Source organism: Scomber scombrus, chromosome 14, assembly GCF_963691925.1.
Source record: "Scomber scombrus chromosome 14, fScoSco1.1, whole genome shotgun sequence".
NCBI classification, from domain to species: domain Eukaryota; kingdom Metazoa; phylum Chordata; class Actinopteri; order Scombriformes; family Scombridae; genus Scomber; species Scomber scombrus.
Genome location: NC_084983.1, coordinates 26,806,092 through 26,825,891, shown reverse-complemented (window position 1 = coordinate 26,825,891; position 19,800 = coordinate 26,806,092). Strand labels below are relative to the sequence as shown.

The window sequence follows — 19,800 nt, the reverse complement described above, 5'->3', positions numbered from 1 at the left end:
CAGAGACCTACATGTGTTAATGGGAATCTAATGAATTGGTATCAGAATCACTTTAAAGGTTCTTAGATTATAAATTGTATAAAAAGATACCCAGCTCTACTGTCTACGTTAGCCATCAAAGAATGTCAACAGGACACAAAATGACAGTTTTGATAAGAAGCTATCTTTATAAATAAATATATGCTTGTTTTTTTGTTAAACATCATCAGTAAATTTATATAATCCCTATTGATTTAATACTGCATATGTGTACTTATTATATTTATGTATTTATTGAGGCAACAGGTAGTATTGTATCATTTATTGTTGTGCAAATGTTCAACTTTACTTTTACTTTCTTTGTTCTTTTTAACTATGGCGGCAGCTGTCTCAGCACGTAGAGTCCAAGACAAATTTCCCAAAGTATCTATCTATCTATCTATCTATCTATCTATCTATCTATCTATCTATCTATCTAACTGGACAGAGTCAATATTATTTAACTAAAGGACAAAGAAAAGTGAGCAATGTTAGAATTAAATCACTCGTTAATTTATTTACAAATATCAAATGAAACATTCACACAGAGAGAAACAATAGTTATGATAAGTTGCTGGATGTCTGATCTATAGACTGTGGATGATGGTTCGGTTCTTCAGCCTCTCCACGTACTCTTTAGCCTGGTCGAAGCTCGTCTTCTCCTCCGTCTTAGGAGGCGATCCCTCCACCAGTTTAACAAAGTAGTTACAGTAAACTTTCTCCATGATGCCAAACATCCCTCTGCCATGGTAACGGATCCGCTTCAGGTACTTCCCTTTGCCGGAGTAGGACTCGGCTGCAGGAGGCGAGGGGGGGAGGAGACGGGAGGGGGGAGGGTGTTCGATTAGAAAGAGGGGGATGAGATAAACAGAGAGGAAGATAAGGTACAGAATTACTGGTTTAATCATAGAGGTGCCTTTGAATGAAAACAGGTCAAAATAACAAGAATGGTGCAGAGTTAAAGCTTATCTGTAATGACGTCCGCAGCTTTGTATAAACGACTCGGAGTCTTAACACCAGAGAAATCTGCTGCTTTTTTTAACTAAATATTTATTGAGCAGCTTCCTCCTCCTACTGAAGGTCATTTTCTCACTTAGAAAAGGTTTTATTTTCTGTCTTTTGGCACAACGGCTGACAGCGTGATGAGTAATATGACATTTCTGTGAATATGTTTGGAAGGGCAAAAAATTATTCATTTGCGAGTTTTAAGCCTTTGAAGAAAGTTTCAAAGCCTAAAATAATGTTGCTTATATATTTCTAAGTCTTATATTATTGTCCATTTGACGTATTAACTTGCAGAATGTGTCAAAACCTCCTCAGTAACTATTTAATGTTGAGATATTACAACTCGCTTTAACTAAAGACATTAAAAACAACATTTATAGAGCAGAATCTAAGAGGCTATTCATATTAAAGCCCGGCTGATATTAATAATAATATTAATAATAATGCATTTTATTTAAAAAAGGATCCTTTCAAAGCACTCAAGGATGCCTTACAAGACCGAACATTAACAGTACATTAAACAATATAAATCAGCTAACATTGATGTGGAAGTAAGTATAATTTTTTACAAAGATAAATAAATAAATAAATAAATATGAATGTGATTACATAGTCGGGATATCAACCGATCACAGATATATCGGTATTGGCAAATATGTTGTCCTACATGTGCCGATTTTTTTCTTTCTTAATTAAAGTTTAATATATGCATTTTTTTTGGTTCTGTTTTATTTTATTCGTAGATAACTATAATTATTAAATTCCCAGTGAAGTTTACTGTTTCAGTGCACTGACACATTTATCCCACATTTGAGGGATCATTGCTAAAAAAATTTGCATTTATATAAAATGATCTTCAAATAACAATAATATCGTTTATCGTGATTATTTCTGAGACAATATATATCGTCCAATAGAAGCAGTTATTGTGACGCACACACACACACACACACACACACACACACACACACACACACACACACACACACACACACACACACACACACACACACACACACACACACACACACACACACACACAGCTGCAGAAGGTGAAGAAGGAGAGAAGCCCTGCAGACACTTACCTACATACAGGTTAGATTTATACTCTACGTTGTGATTCTTCACCGCCTTCTCCTGAGCTTCCAGAAGAACCTGAACAGACGAGAAATGAGGGACGACGTCAACAATAATACAAGAATAAATGACAACTCAATTAATGAAACCATGATTGTGACTACGGACCTCTTTCATGATCTTAGCTCCTTTCTTGTCGTTGAACTCCAGCTGAGCGACGGCCTGGTCGATGCTCATCCCCTGGATCTGTGGAGGAGAGAAAACACTTAAGACGATGCGACCAAGTGAAGGTTTGGCAAGATGAGCAATTCAAAAATATGTTTAAAAAAATATATTTAAAAGCAGCATCAGGTTTGTTAAAATGTACATTTAGTATTTTTGTTGGTTTTATATCATTTGAAATCACATTTGCACCATTTTTTACCAAAAGTAAGACTGAATGCTCCTGAAAATGTCAAATGGTGTAACCACAAAAGAATGATACATATTACATATTTTATCCACCTACAGTGTATTTAACCCTCCTGTTGTCCTCGAGTCAAGGAAGGAAGGAAGGAAAGAAGGAAAGATGGAAAGATGGAAGGAAGGAGGGAAGGTAGGAAAGAAAGGAAGAAAAGGAGGGAGGAAGGAAGGAAGGGAGGAAAGGAACGAACGAAGGGAGGAAGGATGGAAGTAAGGAAGGAAGGAAGGAAGGAAAGATGGAAGGAAGGAAGGAAGGAAGGAAGGAAGGAAGAAGGAGGAAGGGAAGGAAGGAAGAAAAGGAGGGAGGGAGGAGGGAGGAAGGACAGATGGAAGGAAGGAAGGAAGGAGGGAGGAAGAACAGACGGAAGGAAGGAAGGGAGGAAAGAAGGACGACACAAAGATTAAGTGGACTTATACTAATAATGACTTCATTTAAAACATGTACATGTTTCCTGATCTCCATGGTTACCAGATTAAATGTAATATTTAGAACAATTGTATTCCATTACCTTTATTTAATATAAAGTTATAATGTAAGATCATGCCAAACTAGTTGATTTGGTGTTTTATTGACAATTTACTGTTTTTAAGCAAGTTGAATTATTTGGTACAAAGTTTTTATGGTTACACCACTTAGACATTTTTGCCATAATCCTCTAATATATTCTCTCAAAATGGATTAAAAGCAGAAATTTGATGCTGGGTCCACAAAAAAAGAACGTGTGCAAGTTATTCATTTATATTTCCACGTTTAAATTTTAAAGTATTTTGTCAATATAGAGCAGGAGTTACATCACATCATTGACCCTTATAATATATATTTGAGCTTCAAGCTTTAAAAACTGTGTTGTGAAACTCAACATAGTTTCATTATAAAACATCTAACTTCTTGTTTAAAGAGTCTGGATGTTTAAAAGATGATTCACTGCTTCATGTTTTGGCACCAAAGTGTTTAAGGATGTGATTATTTATGACAGAAATCTCACCATTTTTGCGAGGTACCACATCTTGTCTTTGCTGTATTTAATCTGTCTCCTGGAGTGGAAAACTTCCTGTGAAAAGAGAAAAAAAACACCAGAGGGTTCAGATTATTCACACTGAAATAACAGAAGAATTTCACCCTCTGCTTCTTTATTATTATTTTAGAAAGACGTACAGCTGGTCTGCGGGGCTCGTCTGGAAGCTGCGGAGGAAACACCTGTAGGTTCTTCCTCTCCCAGTTCTTTGCCTCCAATGATGTGCTGGTGTGGAAGCATGAGAGCTGCTGAGGGCCACCAACCAGAACCGGTAACCTGGAGAGAGGAGGATGAAAAAGAAAAAAGATCAGACATGCATTTAAACCAGCTCAGATATTCACACATGCTAACATCTGTGGTGCTTTATCTGCATGTATGTAACGTTTCATCTGCCTGTGACATTTTACACTGATGTCTGATTATGTGTAATGTTGCTGATACTGTGAACTGAGTCTTATTACCAACCAACAATCCAAATATCCACCAACGTCTAGTTAAAATAATAATCTAAAGGTCACAAACTTCCCCATGTGAGAGAAGCCCAGCTGTGTTTTAGGATGAAAATGGCTTATTCTGATTATTATGTGGAGTCCTTGAACATGACTGATGATTTCTTAAAGTTTTTCCCGATTTATCATTATAATAATTAGCCGTAAACAACCCAAAATCAACCTAAAGTTTCTTGTTTTCATCAGGACGAAGAGTCGACAATCCAAAGATATTCGGTGTATTGTCACAGAGGACTGAAGAAACCAGAAAACATTCATGATGCATATGTAAAAATGTGCATCAGCTGCACAAAAAGGAAAATTAGATGCATTTTATTTACATTTTTGTAAACTGTGGGTCACATTAGAAAAAATCCAATTAAAATAAATCTGTATAATGTGTTTTTACAGCTCATAAATGTACAAAATTGATCAAATTTGACCCCTGAACAGTACAGCAAAGTCAGTTATTTAAGCATTTATCAGCCTTCAAACTAACCTCAACGAGCTGTTTCTAATTTAATTTCCACCTTCAGCTACTTCACACCTACTAATCCTGATTATGCACGTTTTAAGCTGATCATATTAAAGCATTAATAACTTTATACTGTAGATGAGAAGCAGCTGATATGAGTTTAATTTGTCCTTCTGCAGCAGTGACAGTGATAGCATGTTAGCTCCGATGCTAAATGTTATTGATACTTACCTTGAGTGTAGCAGCCTGGTTATACTCCTAACAACAGCCATACCTGCACACAGTTACGATACATAATTACAATTAATAATAACAATGATATAATGGCTAAATGGTAGAAGATTAAGCTTAATTTCTCTTACCTCGACCTGTCGTAGCGGTGGCTGCCATGTTGCAGTTTTTTTACGACCTTCGCTTTTTCTTTACGTGCTCACATTAAAGAACGTCTGTGTTTGAAGTTTGACCCAGCAAGGATTCCGTAGTAGGCGCCGGTGTGGATTTACGACACCACGCTGAACGTACGGCTGTCGTTGCTGCACCACCGGATAGTGTTGGTTGCCATGTGAGAAGTTTAGTTTTTGGTAATTTCTAATAGTTTAAATAAGGTTTAAAGTGTCCGAGCAGACATGCACGAGCGGTCGCTACCCGCCTCCCCTAATTGGTACTGCTCGCGCTGCAGTGACGTCAGCAGCACAGGGGTGCTGGGTGTCGGAGCCAAAAACATCATCTACTTGGTGGAGGTGTGTGCGTCCTCATGCAGAGTGTCAGGTGAGTCTGATAACACACACACACACACACACACACACACACACACACACACACACACACACACACACACACACACACACACACACACAGAAAGAGAGAGATAGAGAGAGACACACAAACTACTACTAAAACCAGCTCTGCTCCCAGTACAACCAGCAGTGCTCCTAGTAAAAAAAGCACTGCTCCCAGTACAACCAGCACTGCTCCCAGTACAACCAGCACTGCTCCCAGTACAACCAGCACTGCTCCTACTTCAACCAGTACTGCTCCCACCACAACCAGCTCTGCTCACAGTAAAACCAGCACTGCTCCCAGTACAACCAGCACTGCTCCTACTTCAACCAGCACTACTCCCACTACAACCAGCACTGCTCCCAGTACAACTTACACTGCTCCCAGTACAACCAGCACTGCTCCCAGTACAACTTACACTGCTCCCAGTACAACCAGCACTGTTACCAGTACAACCATATTTAAAGTGTGTGTAAGTTCAATACTGTACTTCCAAACTATTTGTAACGTCCCTTTAATTTAGTCCCAGCCCTAATAAAGTCTGTAGTTTTGTGAGATATTTGATGTCTTCTCTCTCAGTTCGGCTGCATCTTCTCCATCTCTGTAAAGACACTGACGTCGAACCCTTTGTGTGTTTTCATTCCTCTATCTCCAGGTGAGCTCGTCGGCCATAAAGGTTTAGTGTCGGGCTTTTCGTTCTGTCAGCACGCCGGCCAGAACCACCTCTGTGTCAGCTCCTCCAACGATGGCAACGTTCGCTTCTGGGACTCGGACAGCAAGACTCTCATTAGAGAGCACACAGCTCATCAGGTGAGTCCTCCTGTAGGTGGAGATGATGATGCAGCAGCTCTCTCCAGCTCGGATGCTAAAGCATTTTATCTTGATGTTATGATGCCAGTAAATGTCTGTTCCAAGGTGCATGAAGAAGGAAAAAAAGGTCTGAAGATGGTCAAAGCAACACTTGTAGTAAACAGAACAACTTTATTAATAGACCAACACATGCAGCCTTCATCAGACTCATCTTAAAACACTTTACAAGCAGTATTTTAATAGGATAGTTAATGAAAACAACCAGTAATATGCATCCAGGTGTGTATCAGCTAATGGGTAATCCACCAAGGTAGGTTTGGGTATTTGGTCATGTGACTTCAAGCCAATTATTATTATCCCAGACAGGTAAGGAGGTGAGGAGAGGATTCAATAAATTACATTACTGACACCATATTTGGTCCATGAACCAGAAAAATACAACCCGAAAATCTAAACTGTGTCTATTTGATATGACGTATTGGCTAACATGATGTATGCATAAATATACATATGCATATTCACATATATAGATACATACATACACACATACATATATGCATAAAAAATACTCTCATACACATAAAGAATATGCTAAATTTGGGAGTAAAAGAGTAAAAAAATATAATAGAACATTATAAAGTAAAACAGCATAAAAACTATTAAGAAATGACATAAAACGAGATATTTAAAAAAAACTTAAGAAAATCACTAAAAGCTATAAAATCTCTATAAAAACTATAAATCTGTAAAAACTATAAAATCTCTATAAAAACTATAAAAACTCCATGAAAACTATAAAATCTATAAAACAAAATCTATAAACTATAAAATCTCTTAAAAAAACTCAGTGATTGAAAACTCCTCATTCAGGCCTCCTGGAAATTAACCTTTGAAATAAAAAAAAAATTCAAAATGCTTTTCTCTCTTTTTTTCCTGAGGAAATTGACATTGACCTCTTTGGCTCGGCTTAAAAGCTTCTAGGCCGATTAAAAATAAAGATGTCCGTCTAGATCACACTGTGTGATACACACCGATGTGGTCAAGAGAGAGAAAGTTAAACCTTATTTACTTTCCATTATTTACTGCAAAATTCTGCCTTTAAGGGCAATTTTAACGTGACTTTACTCCAAAAGAAAAAAACCCCCAGTAGTCACAGACAGGACGATGAAACTTACATTTTAACAGACAGATTCAGACCTTGACTCGGTGTAGTTTTCAATTTGTAATGAAGAGAAATGAAAATTAAGACACTGTGCATCAACCTTGTGATACAACTGGTGCTTTATTGCTTCTTCTGTCTTTTTAAAGTTATCTTATTAATAGCAGCTAATACTTATAACTGTGATTTTAGTCTGAGATACTTATATTAAATGTGTAGTTTTAAAAATGCTCACACACTCACTTCCAGCTGTTGTCTCCTCTCTCTCTCTCTCAGAGCCCGGTCTCGGCCGTGCACTGGTCCCCGCTGGATAAGAACCTGGTGGTGTCTGGAGATGAGAAGGGCGTGGTGGTTTGTCACTGGTACAACACGGGAGACACCAGCAGCTTCTTCCCAGAGCCCAGGACCATCTTCTGCCTCACCTGCTCCCCTCACACCTGGAGCTGCGTGGCTGTGGGGTAAGAAGAAGCCTGCAGAGTCACGGCACCGTACACACTGCAGAGTCACGGCACCGTACGCACTGCAGAGTCACGGCACCGTACACGCTGCAGAGTCACGGCACCGTACGCACTGCAGAGTCACGGCACCGTACACACTGCAGAGTCACGGCACCGTACGCACTGCAGAGTCACGGCACACTACACACTGCAGAGTCACGGCACCGTACACACTGCAGAGTCACGGCACCGTACACGGCACCGTACACACTGCAGAGTCACGGCACCGTGCACACTGCAGAGTACACGGCACCGTGCACGCTGCAGAGTACACGGCACCGTACACGCTGCAGAGTCACGGCACCGTACACGCTGCAGAGTCACGGCACCGTACACGCTGCAGAGTCACGGCACCGTACACGCTGCAGAGTCACGGCACCGTACACGCTGCAGAGTCACGGCACCGTACACGCTGCAGAGTCACGGCACCGTACACGCTGCAGAGTCACGGCACCGTACACGCTGCAGAGTCACGGCACACTACACACTGCAGAGTCACAGCACCGTACACACTGCAGAGTCACGGCACCGTACACACTGCAGAGTCACGGCACCGTACACACTGCAGAGTCACGGCACCGTACACACTGCAGAGTCACGGCACCGTACACACTGCAGAGTCACGGCACCGTACACACTGCAGAGTCACGGCACCGTACACGCTGCAGAGTCACAGCACCGTACACGCTGCAGAGTCACGGCACCGTACGCACTGCAGAGTCACGGCACCGTACACGCTGCAGAGTCACGGCACACTACACACTGCAGAGTCACAGCACCGTACACACTGCAGAGTCACGGCACCGTACACACTGCAGAGTCACGGCACACTACACACTGCAGAGTCACAGCACCGTACACACTGCAGAGTCACGGCACACTACACACTGCAGAGTCACAGCACCGTACACACTGCAGAGTCACGGCACCGTACACACTGCAGAGTCACGGCACCGTACACACTGCAGAGTCACGGCACCGTACACACAAAATCTCAAAATGATTCAATTGTTTCAGCTACAGAATCAGAATCAGCCATTAAAACTACATAAAATCAAGCTACTACTACTAGTACTAGTACTAATACTAGTATTACTGCTACTACTAGTACTACTACTAGTACTACTACTACTACTAATAATAATACTACTACTACTACTACCATTAATACTACTACTACTACTACTAGTACTACTACTACAGATAATCCTAATATGCAACACTGTTATTATACTATTTAAGGTACAAAGATGGGATGATCGTGCTGATTGACGTGAGTAAGAAAGGCGAGGTGTTGCACCGTCTCCGTGGACACGATGATGAAATACACTCGCTGGCTTGGTCGCCGCTGGCCAATGAGGTCGCTCTCTTCAGCAGACCTGAGGACAGTGAAGGTAGCAGCTTTAAAAATATACTCAGAGTACATTATGTGTGTGTGTGTGTGTTAACTCTGTGATGTGGTGATGATTTTTGTTTTTATTCTTCATCCCTTAGTAACCAATGGCATAGCAACAGGAGAGGAGAGGGGCTGCTATCTGGCTTCTGGGAGCAAAGACCAGACGGTGAGGGTCTGGAGCACAGCGAAGGGCAAAGGTGAGAGAATCAGCCAGTGAGCTACAACATTTATGTATGTATGTAATATTGTTGTAATATCGATATTGAAGTGTTTAGTCTAAAATATTGTGATATTTGATTGTGTCCATATCGCCCAGTCCTAGTTATGCACATATTTTCCAGTTTGGAATTTGAAAAGAGAAAATAAAAGATCTCAAACTCATAACTCTCTGTATTCCCCCACCCTCCTGCAGCTGTGATGACCATGAAGCTGCCGTATCTGAAGAAGAGAGGCTCTGCCGTCGACCCCGGGGTCAAAGAGAGACTCTGGCTCCACGTCCACTGGCCTAAGGGACGGCCGACGCAGCTCGTGTCCAGCTGCTTCAGGTATAAGACAGAGCCTGATGAAACGTAACAGCTCAGTAGTCAGTAGGGTTGGATTTGATATAATTAATTATAATTAATTAAGAAGAGAGGTGCGTACTGTCCCTTTAATTAATAATATTCTGGGTCTTATATTGTTTTAATTCTTGTACCTCTACTGTAATCCAGGGATAAAAGCATTGATACTGTACAGAGGCAGTGTGATCTGTAAAAGCTTCAATGAGTTACTGAGCATGTGTGTGTGTATCTTTGTGTTTGTGTGTCTGTGTGTGTGTGTGTGTGTTTGTGTCTCTTTGTGTTTGTGTGTGTGTGTCTGTCTATGTGTGTTTCTATATGTCTGTCTGTCTGTGTGTGTGTGTGTGTGTGTGTGTGTGTGTGTGTGTGTGTGTGTGTGTGTCTCTCTATGTATGTGTGTGTGTGTGTGTGTGTGTGTCTCTCTATGTATGTGTGTGTGTGTGTGTGTGTGTGTGTGTGTGTGTGTGTGTGTCTCTATGTGTGTGTGTGTGTGTGTATCTCTCTGTGTCCATCCAGTGGTGAGTTAGTACTTTGGGACTTGACTAAGACGGGGAAGCACCGCTGGTCTCTGTTCGGCTCGTCTTCGGAGGGTCAGAACCACAACAGGATCGTCTTCAACATGAGTTCAGTTCAGCTGCAGGACGGCAGAGAGCTGCTCATCAGCACCTCTATGGACCGAGAGGTGCGTCATAGCATCACACTTCCCTCCTTTCACCTTAACGTGTACCTGAAAAGTTCACTGTTTACTTTGCTGATGATTTATTAGTTTAAAAGCAGAATATATTATATTACTTAAGGGACGAGACTTTGTGACCTTTTTTTTTAGTTTAAACACTGAATCAGCAGTCGGGTCTCACGTTGACATTCAGCAACTTCAGCTCTGCTTGCTCTGCTGTTTTTTAACAAATCTATACTTATGTGCATCAGGATGGATTTTTACCTTTTTCATAAAAGAGGGGAAAAAGATGCACTGATCCAACTTTTTTCAGTCCCGATAATGATACCGATACCTGGGCTTTGCATATCGGCTGATATCCGATACTGATCTGATATCATTGTTGAATTAATAAACTATAAACCTCACTGTGTGGGGAAGAGACTGAAGGCAGGAGGCTTCACTTAAACATTATTTTCCTAACGTTGTAAAACAAAATATAACAAACTAACACATAGATATATATAAGGGTCAATGACGTGATGCAATGCAGTGTCAAATGGTGTAAAAATCTGATTATATAGAGATTAAATAAATGTGGACTATATATATAATCCATTTTTATGTTTTTAGGATATGTCCTGCTCAGTAGTGACAAAATGCATTAAAATTTAAATGTAGAAATACTGCAAAAAAAAACCCCAAAACTTTTCATTTGGTGTTTTTAGATGTAGTAATTATTAGTATAAGTCCACTTAAATACACTGTAGGTGGTAAAATATGTAATAGTTATCATTCTTTTGTGGTTACACCATTTGACATTTTCAGGAGCATTCAGTCTTACTTTTGGTAAAAAAAAAATGGTGCAAATGTCATTTCAAATGATATAAAACCAACAAAAATACTAAATGTACATTTTAACAAACCTGATGCTGCTTTTAAAACTATTTTAACATATTTTTGAATTGATCTTATTGCCAACACTTATTTATCACCCATAAATGTACTGAACTCTTATTTATTATTAACATTATTTACACAGGCAGCAACTTTGAACAACATTCAAAATAAACTGTAATCAAACTTCTTTGTAAACATTTATTTTTGCATGACTTTGCATGTGTAGAAAACATAGAATCTGCCCCGTTATCCGATTCCCAATCTAGCTATTCAGTCAATATCGGGACCAATATCTGATATTAATATTGGATCGGTGCATCACTAGTGAAATCTGGTGAAGAATAAACTGCTTTACATCAATACTTTTAGTTTAGTTTAGTTTATTATGCACAAGTTAAAATGTACACAGATAATATCAGATAATGACAGATATAATATAGAGAGCAGGGAGAGGCAGAAAAATATATATAATAGAAGAGTATTAAGTATTACAGCATAAAAACTAATAAGAAATTACATAAAACGAGAAAATCACTAAAAGCTATAAAATCTCTATAAAAACTCCATAAATCTGCAAAAACTTTAAACTCTATAAAACCTATAAAAACTCCATAAATCTCTATAAAACTTCTTTCTTTGAAAACTATAAAAACTATAAGATATCAATAAAATATCTATAAAAACAAAATCTCTAAACTATAAAATCAGAAAACCTGAATGGGCTCCACCTAAAAAATAAATATTAGATACATTTCTTGCACCGTTATTTATGAGCTGATGAGTTGATAGTAGTTAAAGAGCTGGTTCGGCTTTTATTGATAACTTCTGATTAACCCTCCTGTTGTCCTCCGGTCAAGGAAGGACAGGAGGAAGGAAGGAAGGAAGGAAGGACAGAAAGAAAGGAGGAAGGATGGAGGAAGGAAGGAAGGGAATAGGGAGGGAGGTAGGAAGGAAGGAAGGAAAGAAAGGAGTAAGGAAGGAAGAAAGGAGTGAGGAAGGAAGGAAAGGAGTAAGGAGGGAGTGAGGAAGGAAGGAAGGGAGGAAAGGAGTAAGAAGGAAGGAGGTAAGGAAAGAAGGAAGAAAGAAAGGAGGAAGGAGGAAGGAAGGAAAGGAGTAAGAAGGAAGGAGGTAAGGAAAGAAGGAAGAAAGAAAGGAGGAAAGAAGGAAAAGAGTAAGATGGAAGGAAGGAAGGAAAGAAAGGAGTAAGGAGGGAGGAAGGAAGGAAGAAAGGAAGGAAGGAAAGAAGGAAGGAAGGAAAGAAAAACAGTCAAAAAAGATGGGGTCAATTTGACCCGGGAGGACAAACGGAGGGTTAATGGTTTAATTCATATTCCAGGTGAAATGTTGGGACTTGTCGTCTCTGGACTGCTGCTGGACTCTTCCCACTCTGGGCGGTTTCGTCTACGCTCTGACCTTCTCCCCCGTGGGCGCCGGGTGTTTGGCGCTGGGCGTCGGTGACAACATGATCCGGGTGTGGAACACGTTGACCACACAGAACCAGTACGACACCAGAACCTTCTGGCAAGGCATCAAATCCAAAGTCACTGCGGTAAGACGTTTGTTGGCTTTTGCAGTATTTAACTTTTATTTATTTATATTTTTAACCAATGCAGCAGTTTAGTGCTGTGTTTAGTTTAACCCTTAAATACTGTTCAGGGTCTAATTTGACCCAGAGTTATATTTCAGACAAGAAAACACAACATAAAAACTTTTCTTTTAGCCACTTTTCCTTTATATGACCCAGAATATACAACATTTTTTAATATTTCAACTTTTTGTGCAGCTGATACACATTTGTGTTCAGTGTTTGACCCATATTTATCCAAAAATACAAAAAAACACCATTCAAAATATTGTTTATTCATACACGGTCGCCCATAAAGTTGGAATAATTTAGTTTTCAGCATAGACTGTATATAAAATGGACGTAACATCCGTGACGTCACCCATTGGTTTTCTGGACTGCTGCTCGGAAGCGAATAGTATCGGATCTGAGCAGCGCCATCTTGAAAATTTCAGGTGCATGCTGGGTAAAAAAAAAAACACAGATTCTACTTATATGGGCATCAGGAGGGGCATGAGGCGCCCTCCTGAACCTGTGAACCAATCAACCTGTCAATCACGACGTAGCCACGCCCTAATGCATACCCTGCTTTATCGTCACATATAAAATCAGGGAGGCCAAAATGTCCCAAATGAACATCATACTGCATTGAAGAAGGCTTTAAACTAGCGATTGAGACCATAAACACATTTTGAAAACGTTTACTGAGGTTAGAAATCAAGTGAGAAGTTGGTGAATTCTCCATTGACTTGTATAGAGACGGAAGTCCTTTTGACACCAAAACGGTCGCCCCCTGGTGGCCTTTTGATAGAATGCAGTTCTAAGTTACTTCCGCGTTCGCATCATTTCAGAGGACCGGAACTCCCCGCCTGGTTTTCAGACACATTCCTCTTTTTATTTTCTATTTATACACATCAGTAATCACCTTTGACCAGGTGCAATGAGATTGATCAATACAATTTTGAGAATATTTACACTTTATCTATCAAGAATAAATCACACTGTCACAATCATTTCATGAGAACAGGTACAAAATATTTTATTCCAACTTTATGGGCGACCGTGTATTTAATTACTTTTTCTTCATCAACAAAAAGGTTAAAAACTAAAGAATAAACTCTCTGCTCTTGTATGTACAGAGATACGAGGGAATACTGTTAAATGCAATATGAGCAGTATGTAAAGGGTTAACTTCTTTTCCATTTCTTTTCAATTATGAGATTTTAGTGATAAAGTTTTGTGTTTCTTGTGTTTAATGAACAACAAATGATGCAGTATGATATAAAAATGCAGCTACAGTCACAGTTGTGATTTCATCCTCCACAAATGCATCTATGAAATTAAAAAGAAACTTTAAAAACTTCATAAAATGTCAAAGATTTTATTCTATTATTGATGAATCTGCAGATTATTCACTCATTAATTGAAAATAACGCCTTTTTAAATGTTTTATTTTATAGGAGCAATGATCCAACATCTAAAAGAATTCAGTAATAATAATAATGATATAAATAAAATATATTATTATATCATTATTATGTATGACAAGAAAGAAAAGCATTAAATCATCACATGTGAGAAGCTGAAAACAGCAAATTATGATTTTTTGGTTATAAAAACAGCTGATTAATTTTATATTAATCGACTTCTTGCAGCTTTAGACTTAACGATGTGTGATATTATATAAACACATCGTAGTTATATTTCATATGGTCATCATGTTGGTGCTTTGGGAGTTTTTCTCTAATGTATTATGTGGAAGAAGAACTCAGAGCTGTGAGAAAAAGACAAAAACAATTACATTTCTCTTCTATCTAAATGTCTGCTTTTTAATAAATGCTTACACTGAACTGCCGATAAGACCACACACACACACACACACACACACACACACACACACACACACACACACACACACACACACACACACTCTTATCACCCGCTCCCAGGCATAAAATTCAAAAAGAAACATTAGTGTAAGCTCTCAGCGACTCAAGCTGTGAGATATTAATTCAAACTTAACTCGATTCTTCATTGAAATCTTAAAACCATCCATCATGTGTGAGGTCGATGCAGCGGCGGAGCGATAGTCCGACATCTCGGCCTGGTTTCACTCAGAGCAGGTAGAAACTTAACCCTAACCCTTATTATTATTTATTATTATTATTAAACCTGGCAAAGATAAGAATAAGAAAGAAAGAAAGAAAGAAAGAAAGAAAGAAAGAACAAGAAGTAGGAGGAAAGAAAGAAAGAACAAGAAGTAGGAGGAAAGAAAGAAAGAAAGAACAAGAAGTAGGAGGAAAGAAAGAAAGAGAGAAAGAACAAGAAGTAGAAAGAAGGAAAGAAAGAAAGAACAAGAAGTAGGAGGAAAGAAAGAAAGAAAGTACAAGAAGTAGGAGGAAAGAAAGAAAGAACAAGAAGTAGGAAGAAGGAAAGAAAGAAAGAAAGAAAGAAAGAAAGAACAAGAAGTAGGAGGAAAGAAAGAAAGAACAAGAAGTAGGAAGAAGGAAAGAAAGAAAGAAAGAAAGAAAGAACAAGAAGTAGGAGGAAAGAAAGAAAGAGAACAAGAAGTAGAAAGAAGGAAAGAAAGAACAAGAAGTAGAAGGAAAGAAAGAACAAGAAGTAAGAAAGAAAGAGAACAAGGGGGAAAGAAAGAAAGACAAAGAAGTAGGAGGAAAGAAAGAAAGACAGAAAGAACAAGAAGTAGGAGGAAATAAAGAAAGAAAGAAAGAAAGAAAGAAAGAAAAAGAAGCACTCCGTGTAAGATAAAGAGCATTAAGAGACGTTTTCCTTTCCTTCACAGCTAGCGTGGCATCCTAAAAGAGAAGGATCGCTGGCTTTTGGAACAGATGATGGGAAAGTCGGCATCTATGAAGTCTTCTCAAATAAGTAAGCTTCCTGTCTTTTCTTCCTTTCTTTTCTTCCTTTCTTTGTTTAATCTGATTATTTCTACATTTATATTCACCTCGGTTCCTTAGTTTGGAAACTTTAGTTGGAAGTCGTGAAGTTAAACCGTTTAGTATATGGGGATTAATGGGAATATACGGGAATTAATGTGGCTATATGGGAATTAACAGGGATATATGGGAATTAACGAGAATATATGGGAATTATTGGGAATATACGGGAATTTACAGGAATATATGGGAATTAATGGGAATATATGAGAATTAACAGGAATATATGGGGATGAACAGGAATATATGGGGATTAATGGGGATGTATGGGAATTAATGGGAATATACAGGAATAAATGGGAATTAACAGGGACATGGGAATTAATGGGAATATATGTCAATTAACAGGAATATATGGGAATTTATGGGAATTATCATGAATATACTGGACATTTACAAAACTGCATGTTAACCTATAACATGGAACTTAAATGTAGTTATAAAAAAATCATGTTGTATCATAATCTTGGTTAAAACAACCAGATTTAATATAAATCGAGTTGATCCATTGTTGTTGCTATTATCATTCACTTCATTACCCCCCCCCCCCCCCCCCCCCCCCCGCTGCTGTGTCCTTGTCACATCCTCCTGACTGGTTGTTGCTCTGCTTCGTCTCCTCCTCTCAGACCTCCGCAGATATCGAGCTCCTATCACAGAAAAACCGTGTACACGCTGGCTTGGGGACCTCCAGTCCCACCGATGTCATTTGGTAAGTTCCTAATGAACTGGTAGCGACTGCTGCTGCTCTGACCAAGCAGAAAACACTCGGCGGTGAGGGATTCCCGAAACAGGCCAGTCAGCAAAAACCACCCCTCCCAAAAAACAAACAAACAAAGTCCCAACATCTCCGCACGCCCTTTTTTTTCTAATCGACTTCTTGTAATTGAACGAGCTGAGAAAACACTTAACAGCTCACCTCCTTCCACTTCAGCCGCTCGGTGGGAAATCAAGACGCGGGAAGTTAATTTTAGCAGCTGTCTGCAGATGACATTTTGATTAGCGTATCAGTCACTCGTAAAAACGTAATTGTTGCCTCGCCAACAATCTGCTGATGGCTCCTAAACAAAGGGGGAAGAAAAGGAGGCTGTTTTTTTTTTTTTGAAGTTGTTTACCTGCAGCACTGCAGCACCGGTTCAGCTCTGTGGTGGAGCGCTGCGATCTGATTGGCTGAGATCGACCTGTAATAGGTGTGCAGAGGGAACGAGCAGCAGCTGTCTCTTTACCTGCTGACTGTGCACTAACGCAGGCTCAACCACACATTTAAAACCATTAACTTGTTCTATAAAATGATTTCAGATACAATCCTTTTTTCATTTTAACCCTTTACATACTGATCATATTCTGCACCCTCATAAAAAGTGTCTATACCAAATGTTGAACCACAGATGTGTTTAGAAAGCATCAATAGTCGATCTGACTGATCAATAAATGTGTGATTAAACCTCCTGTTGTCCTCGAGTCAAGGAAGGAAAGGAGGGAGGAAGGAAGGAAAGGGAGGAAAGGAGGGAGAATGGAAGGAAAGAAGGGAGGAAGAAGGAAAGGAGGGAGGAGGGAAGGAAGGAGGGAGGGAAGGAAAGCAAGGTGGGAGGGAGGAAAGAAGGAAGGAAAGAAGGAAGGGGGAGGAAAGAGAGAGAGAACCTCCTCTCTTTCTTTCCTCCCCCCTTGTCCTCAAGTCAAGGAAGGAAGGGGAGGAAGAAGGAAGGGAAAGAGGGAGGAAGAAGGAAAGGAGGGAGGAGGGAAGGAAGGACAGAAGGAAGGAAGAAAGAAAGGGGGATGGAGGGAGGAAAGAAAGAGAAGAAGGGAGGGAGGAAGGACAAATGGAAGGAGGGAAGCAAGGGCGGGAAGAAGGAACAGTCAAAACAGACGGGGTCAATTTGACCCGGGAGGACGACGATTAAACCTTGATTAATGTGTCAGAGAGCAGAGAAAGTGTATGTTTTAGCTTTTACACCACTAAACATCTCCTATCACACAATATCATGTCCTATTTTACCTAAGACATGAAAATATAACATAGCAATAATGATTGAAATGTATTTTATTGGTAGTTTTGAGTCTCTTTAGTCACTCCATCTCATAGTTACCATGGTAACTAGATGGCAGCTGTTACTCAAACTAACTGTAGGTTGTTTTTAGTCATTTTTGCATCTCTTTTTGGTGGTTAAATGTTATTTTATTGAAAGTGTATTTTGTATTTTTGGAGAAAAAACATCTCCTATCACACAATATCATGTCCTATTTTACCTCAGACATGAAAATATAACATAGCAATAATTATTGAAATGTTATTTTATTCATTTTTATTTAAATTGCACACTTTTCCTTGCCAAATGCATCATTTTGGTGCACTCTGAGAGCAAAATTAAGACAGTTTTATGCTTTAGTAATTCAACTACTGGTGTTATAGGTTTGAATGATGATTACACAGAAGAATAAGAAATAGCTGTATCTTTATGAAGTCCTCTTACAAAAATGAAGGCTGCACACAAGTTTTGGAGTTTCTATTAAAATGTATTCAGTCAGGATGCTTCTGAAACTGTATTTAGGTTATAATAAGACACCAAAACACTTTAATTCAAATTCAACATAATGAAATTCTTCTGATCCTCAATACTGATCAGTGAGATACAAACAATGTTCATAAATAACACTGACAACATTGGATATAACTGATTTATTTTCAGTCTCAACAGCAAGTCCAATAAATTAATAAACCACATCGTTCTGCTCCTTCTAGCGTATCATCATCAGTGATTTTGTGTGTGTGTGTGTGTGTGTGTGTGTGTGTGAGACGTTCAGGTGCAGCGGGAGGAAAGTCGTCCCACAGCTTGTATAGCTGCGCTGGTGAAGGCGTCATCCTGCAGCACGATCCATCTAACCTGAGCGGAGAGGCGTCAGATATCGACACACTGATCAAAGACACCAACAACATCAAGGTGGGAGGAGGAGGAGGAAGCTGATGTTAATTTAAGAGCCGGTGCCAGGATCGACTCAGTGAAACCACACAGCGCTGTTTATTACACTCAGCATGTTATTAGAGAGCAGCAGCTGGGTGGGAGAGCATGTACACACAGGATATACTCTTATATTTCCATTTAGATAAGTTAGAAGTAGTTTAACCTACTTAATTTTTAAAGTCCTTATATCGGGACAATGGGTTTATCTTACTGTATAACACAATTAATTTACTAGTGTATTCACCGAATGATAATGAAGTCCCAATGACCTGTACTTCTTGATTAGTGGTTGCTAAAATTAGCCAAATTTGTGTCAAACTATAAACATTATTAAGCATAAATAAACAAGTTTCAACCAGGCGGGGAGTTGTGGTCCTCTCAAATGAAGCCAACACGGAAGTAACTTAAAACTGCATTCTATCAAAAGGCCACCAGGGGGCGACCGTTTTGGTGTCAAAAGGACTTCCGTCTCTATACAAGTCAATGGAGAATTCACCAACTTCTCACTTGATTTCTAACCTCAGTAAACGTTTTCAAAATGTGTTTATGGTCTCAATCGCTAGTTTAAAGCCTTCTTCAATGCAGTATGATGTTCATTTGGGACATTTTGGCCTCCCTGATTTTATATGTGACGATAAAGCAGGGTATGCATTAGGGCGTGGCTACGTCGTGATTGACAGGTTGATTGGTTCACAGGTTCAGGAGGGCACCTCATGCTCCTCCTGATGCCCATATAAGTAGAATCCCTGTTTTTATTTTTTCCCAGCATGCACCTGAAATTTTCAAGATGGGTAGGTGGCACCACTAGGTGGCACAAAAAAAGTGTGTACAAAAGAGAGCAACAGGCCAAAGTTAAGTATAAGGTCCGGCAAACCCAAAATGTAATGTCCCCATATGAGGATGCAGGAGGTTAATGAATCAAAATTAAGTTTTAAATTACATTTTAAAGATAAAATTCAGTGCAGAATTGACCTTCTTTGACACACATCACTGAGCTCCTGTAAGAGACACAACGATGACCTCGACC

The 19,800-nt window shown here is 39.4% G+C and overlaps 2 protein-coding genes across 2 annotated transcripts in view; one reads left to right on the top strand and one right to left on the bottom strand.

Moving 5' to 3' along the window:
* Positions 1-509: 509 nt before the first annotated feature.
* mrpl22 (mitochondrial ribosomal protein L22) lies at positions 510-4,962 on the bottom strand. The gene is made up of 7 exons (XM_062433417.1): positions 4,904-4,962; positions 4,773-4,815; positions 3,719-3,854; positions 3,549-3,614; positions 2,269-2,346; positions 2,109-2,178; positions 510-814 (listed from the first exon to the last, which is right to left on the bottom strand). The coding sequence occupies exons 1-7, from the start codon at positions 4,929-4,931 to the stop codon at positions 606-608; spliced, it is 630 nt and encodes a 209-aa protein (XP_062289401.1). The 5' UTR covers positions 4,932-4,962; the 3' UTR covers positions 510-605.
* Positions 4,963-5,085: 123 nt separating this feature from the next.
* gemin5 (gem (nuclear organelle) associated protein 5) overlaps positions 5,086-19,800 on the top strand; it is a 31,822-nt gene continuing 17,107 nt past the window's right edge. The window contains exons 1-11 of the mRNA XM_062433274.1: positions 5,086-5,309; positions 5,977-6,131; positions 7,567-7,748; positions 9,030-9,181; positions 9,282-9,380; positions 9,596-9,728; positions 10,257-10,422; positions 12,632-12,844; positions 15,663-15,748; positions 16,443-16,525; positions 18,616-18,752. Coding sequence (XP_062289258.1) covers positions 5,168-5,309; positions 5,977-6,131; positions 7,567-7,748; positions 9,030-9,181; positions 9,282-9,380; positions 9,596-9,728; positions 10,257-10,422; positions 12,632-12,844; positions 15,663-15,748; positions 16,443-16,525; positions 18,616-18,752 — 1,548 coding nt within the window. The 5' untranslated portion in view covers positions 5,086-5,167. The remainder of the gene's footprint in view (positions 5,310-5,976; positions 6,132-7,566; positions 7,749-9,029; positions 9,182-9,281; positions 9,381-9,595; positions 9,729-10,256; positions 10,423-12,631; positions 12,845-15,662; positions 15,749-16,442; positions 16,526-18,615; positions 18,753-19,800) is intronic.

Excerpts from the sequence above, each read along its gene's own strand:
- mrpl22 (XM_062433417.1), bottom strand. The coding sequence starts at position 4,931 with ATGGCAGCCACCGCTACGACAGGTCGAG. Across the intron at positions 2,347-3,548 it reads TGTGGTACCTCGCAAAAATG|ATCCAGGGGATGAGCATCGA; the intron begins GTGAGATTTCTG and ends TCTCCTCCACAG. Across the intron at positions 2,179-2,268 it reads GAGCTAAGATCATGAAAGAG|GTTCTTCTGGAAGCTCAGGA; the intron begins GTCCGTAGTCAC and ends TCGTCTGTTCAG.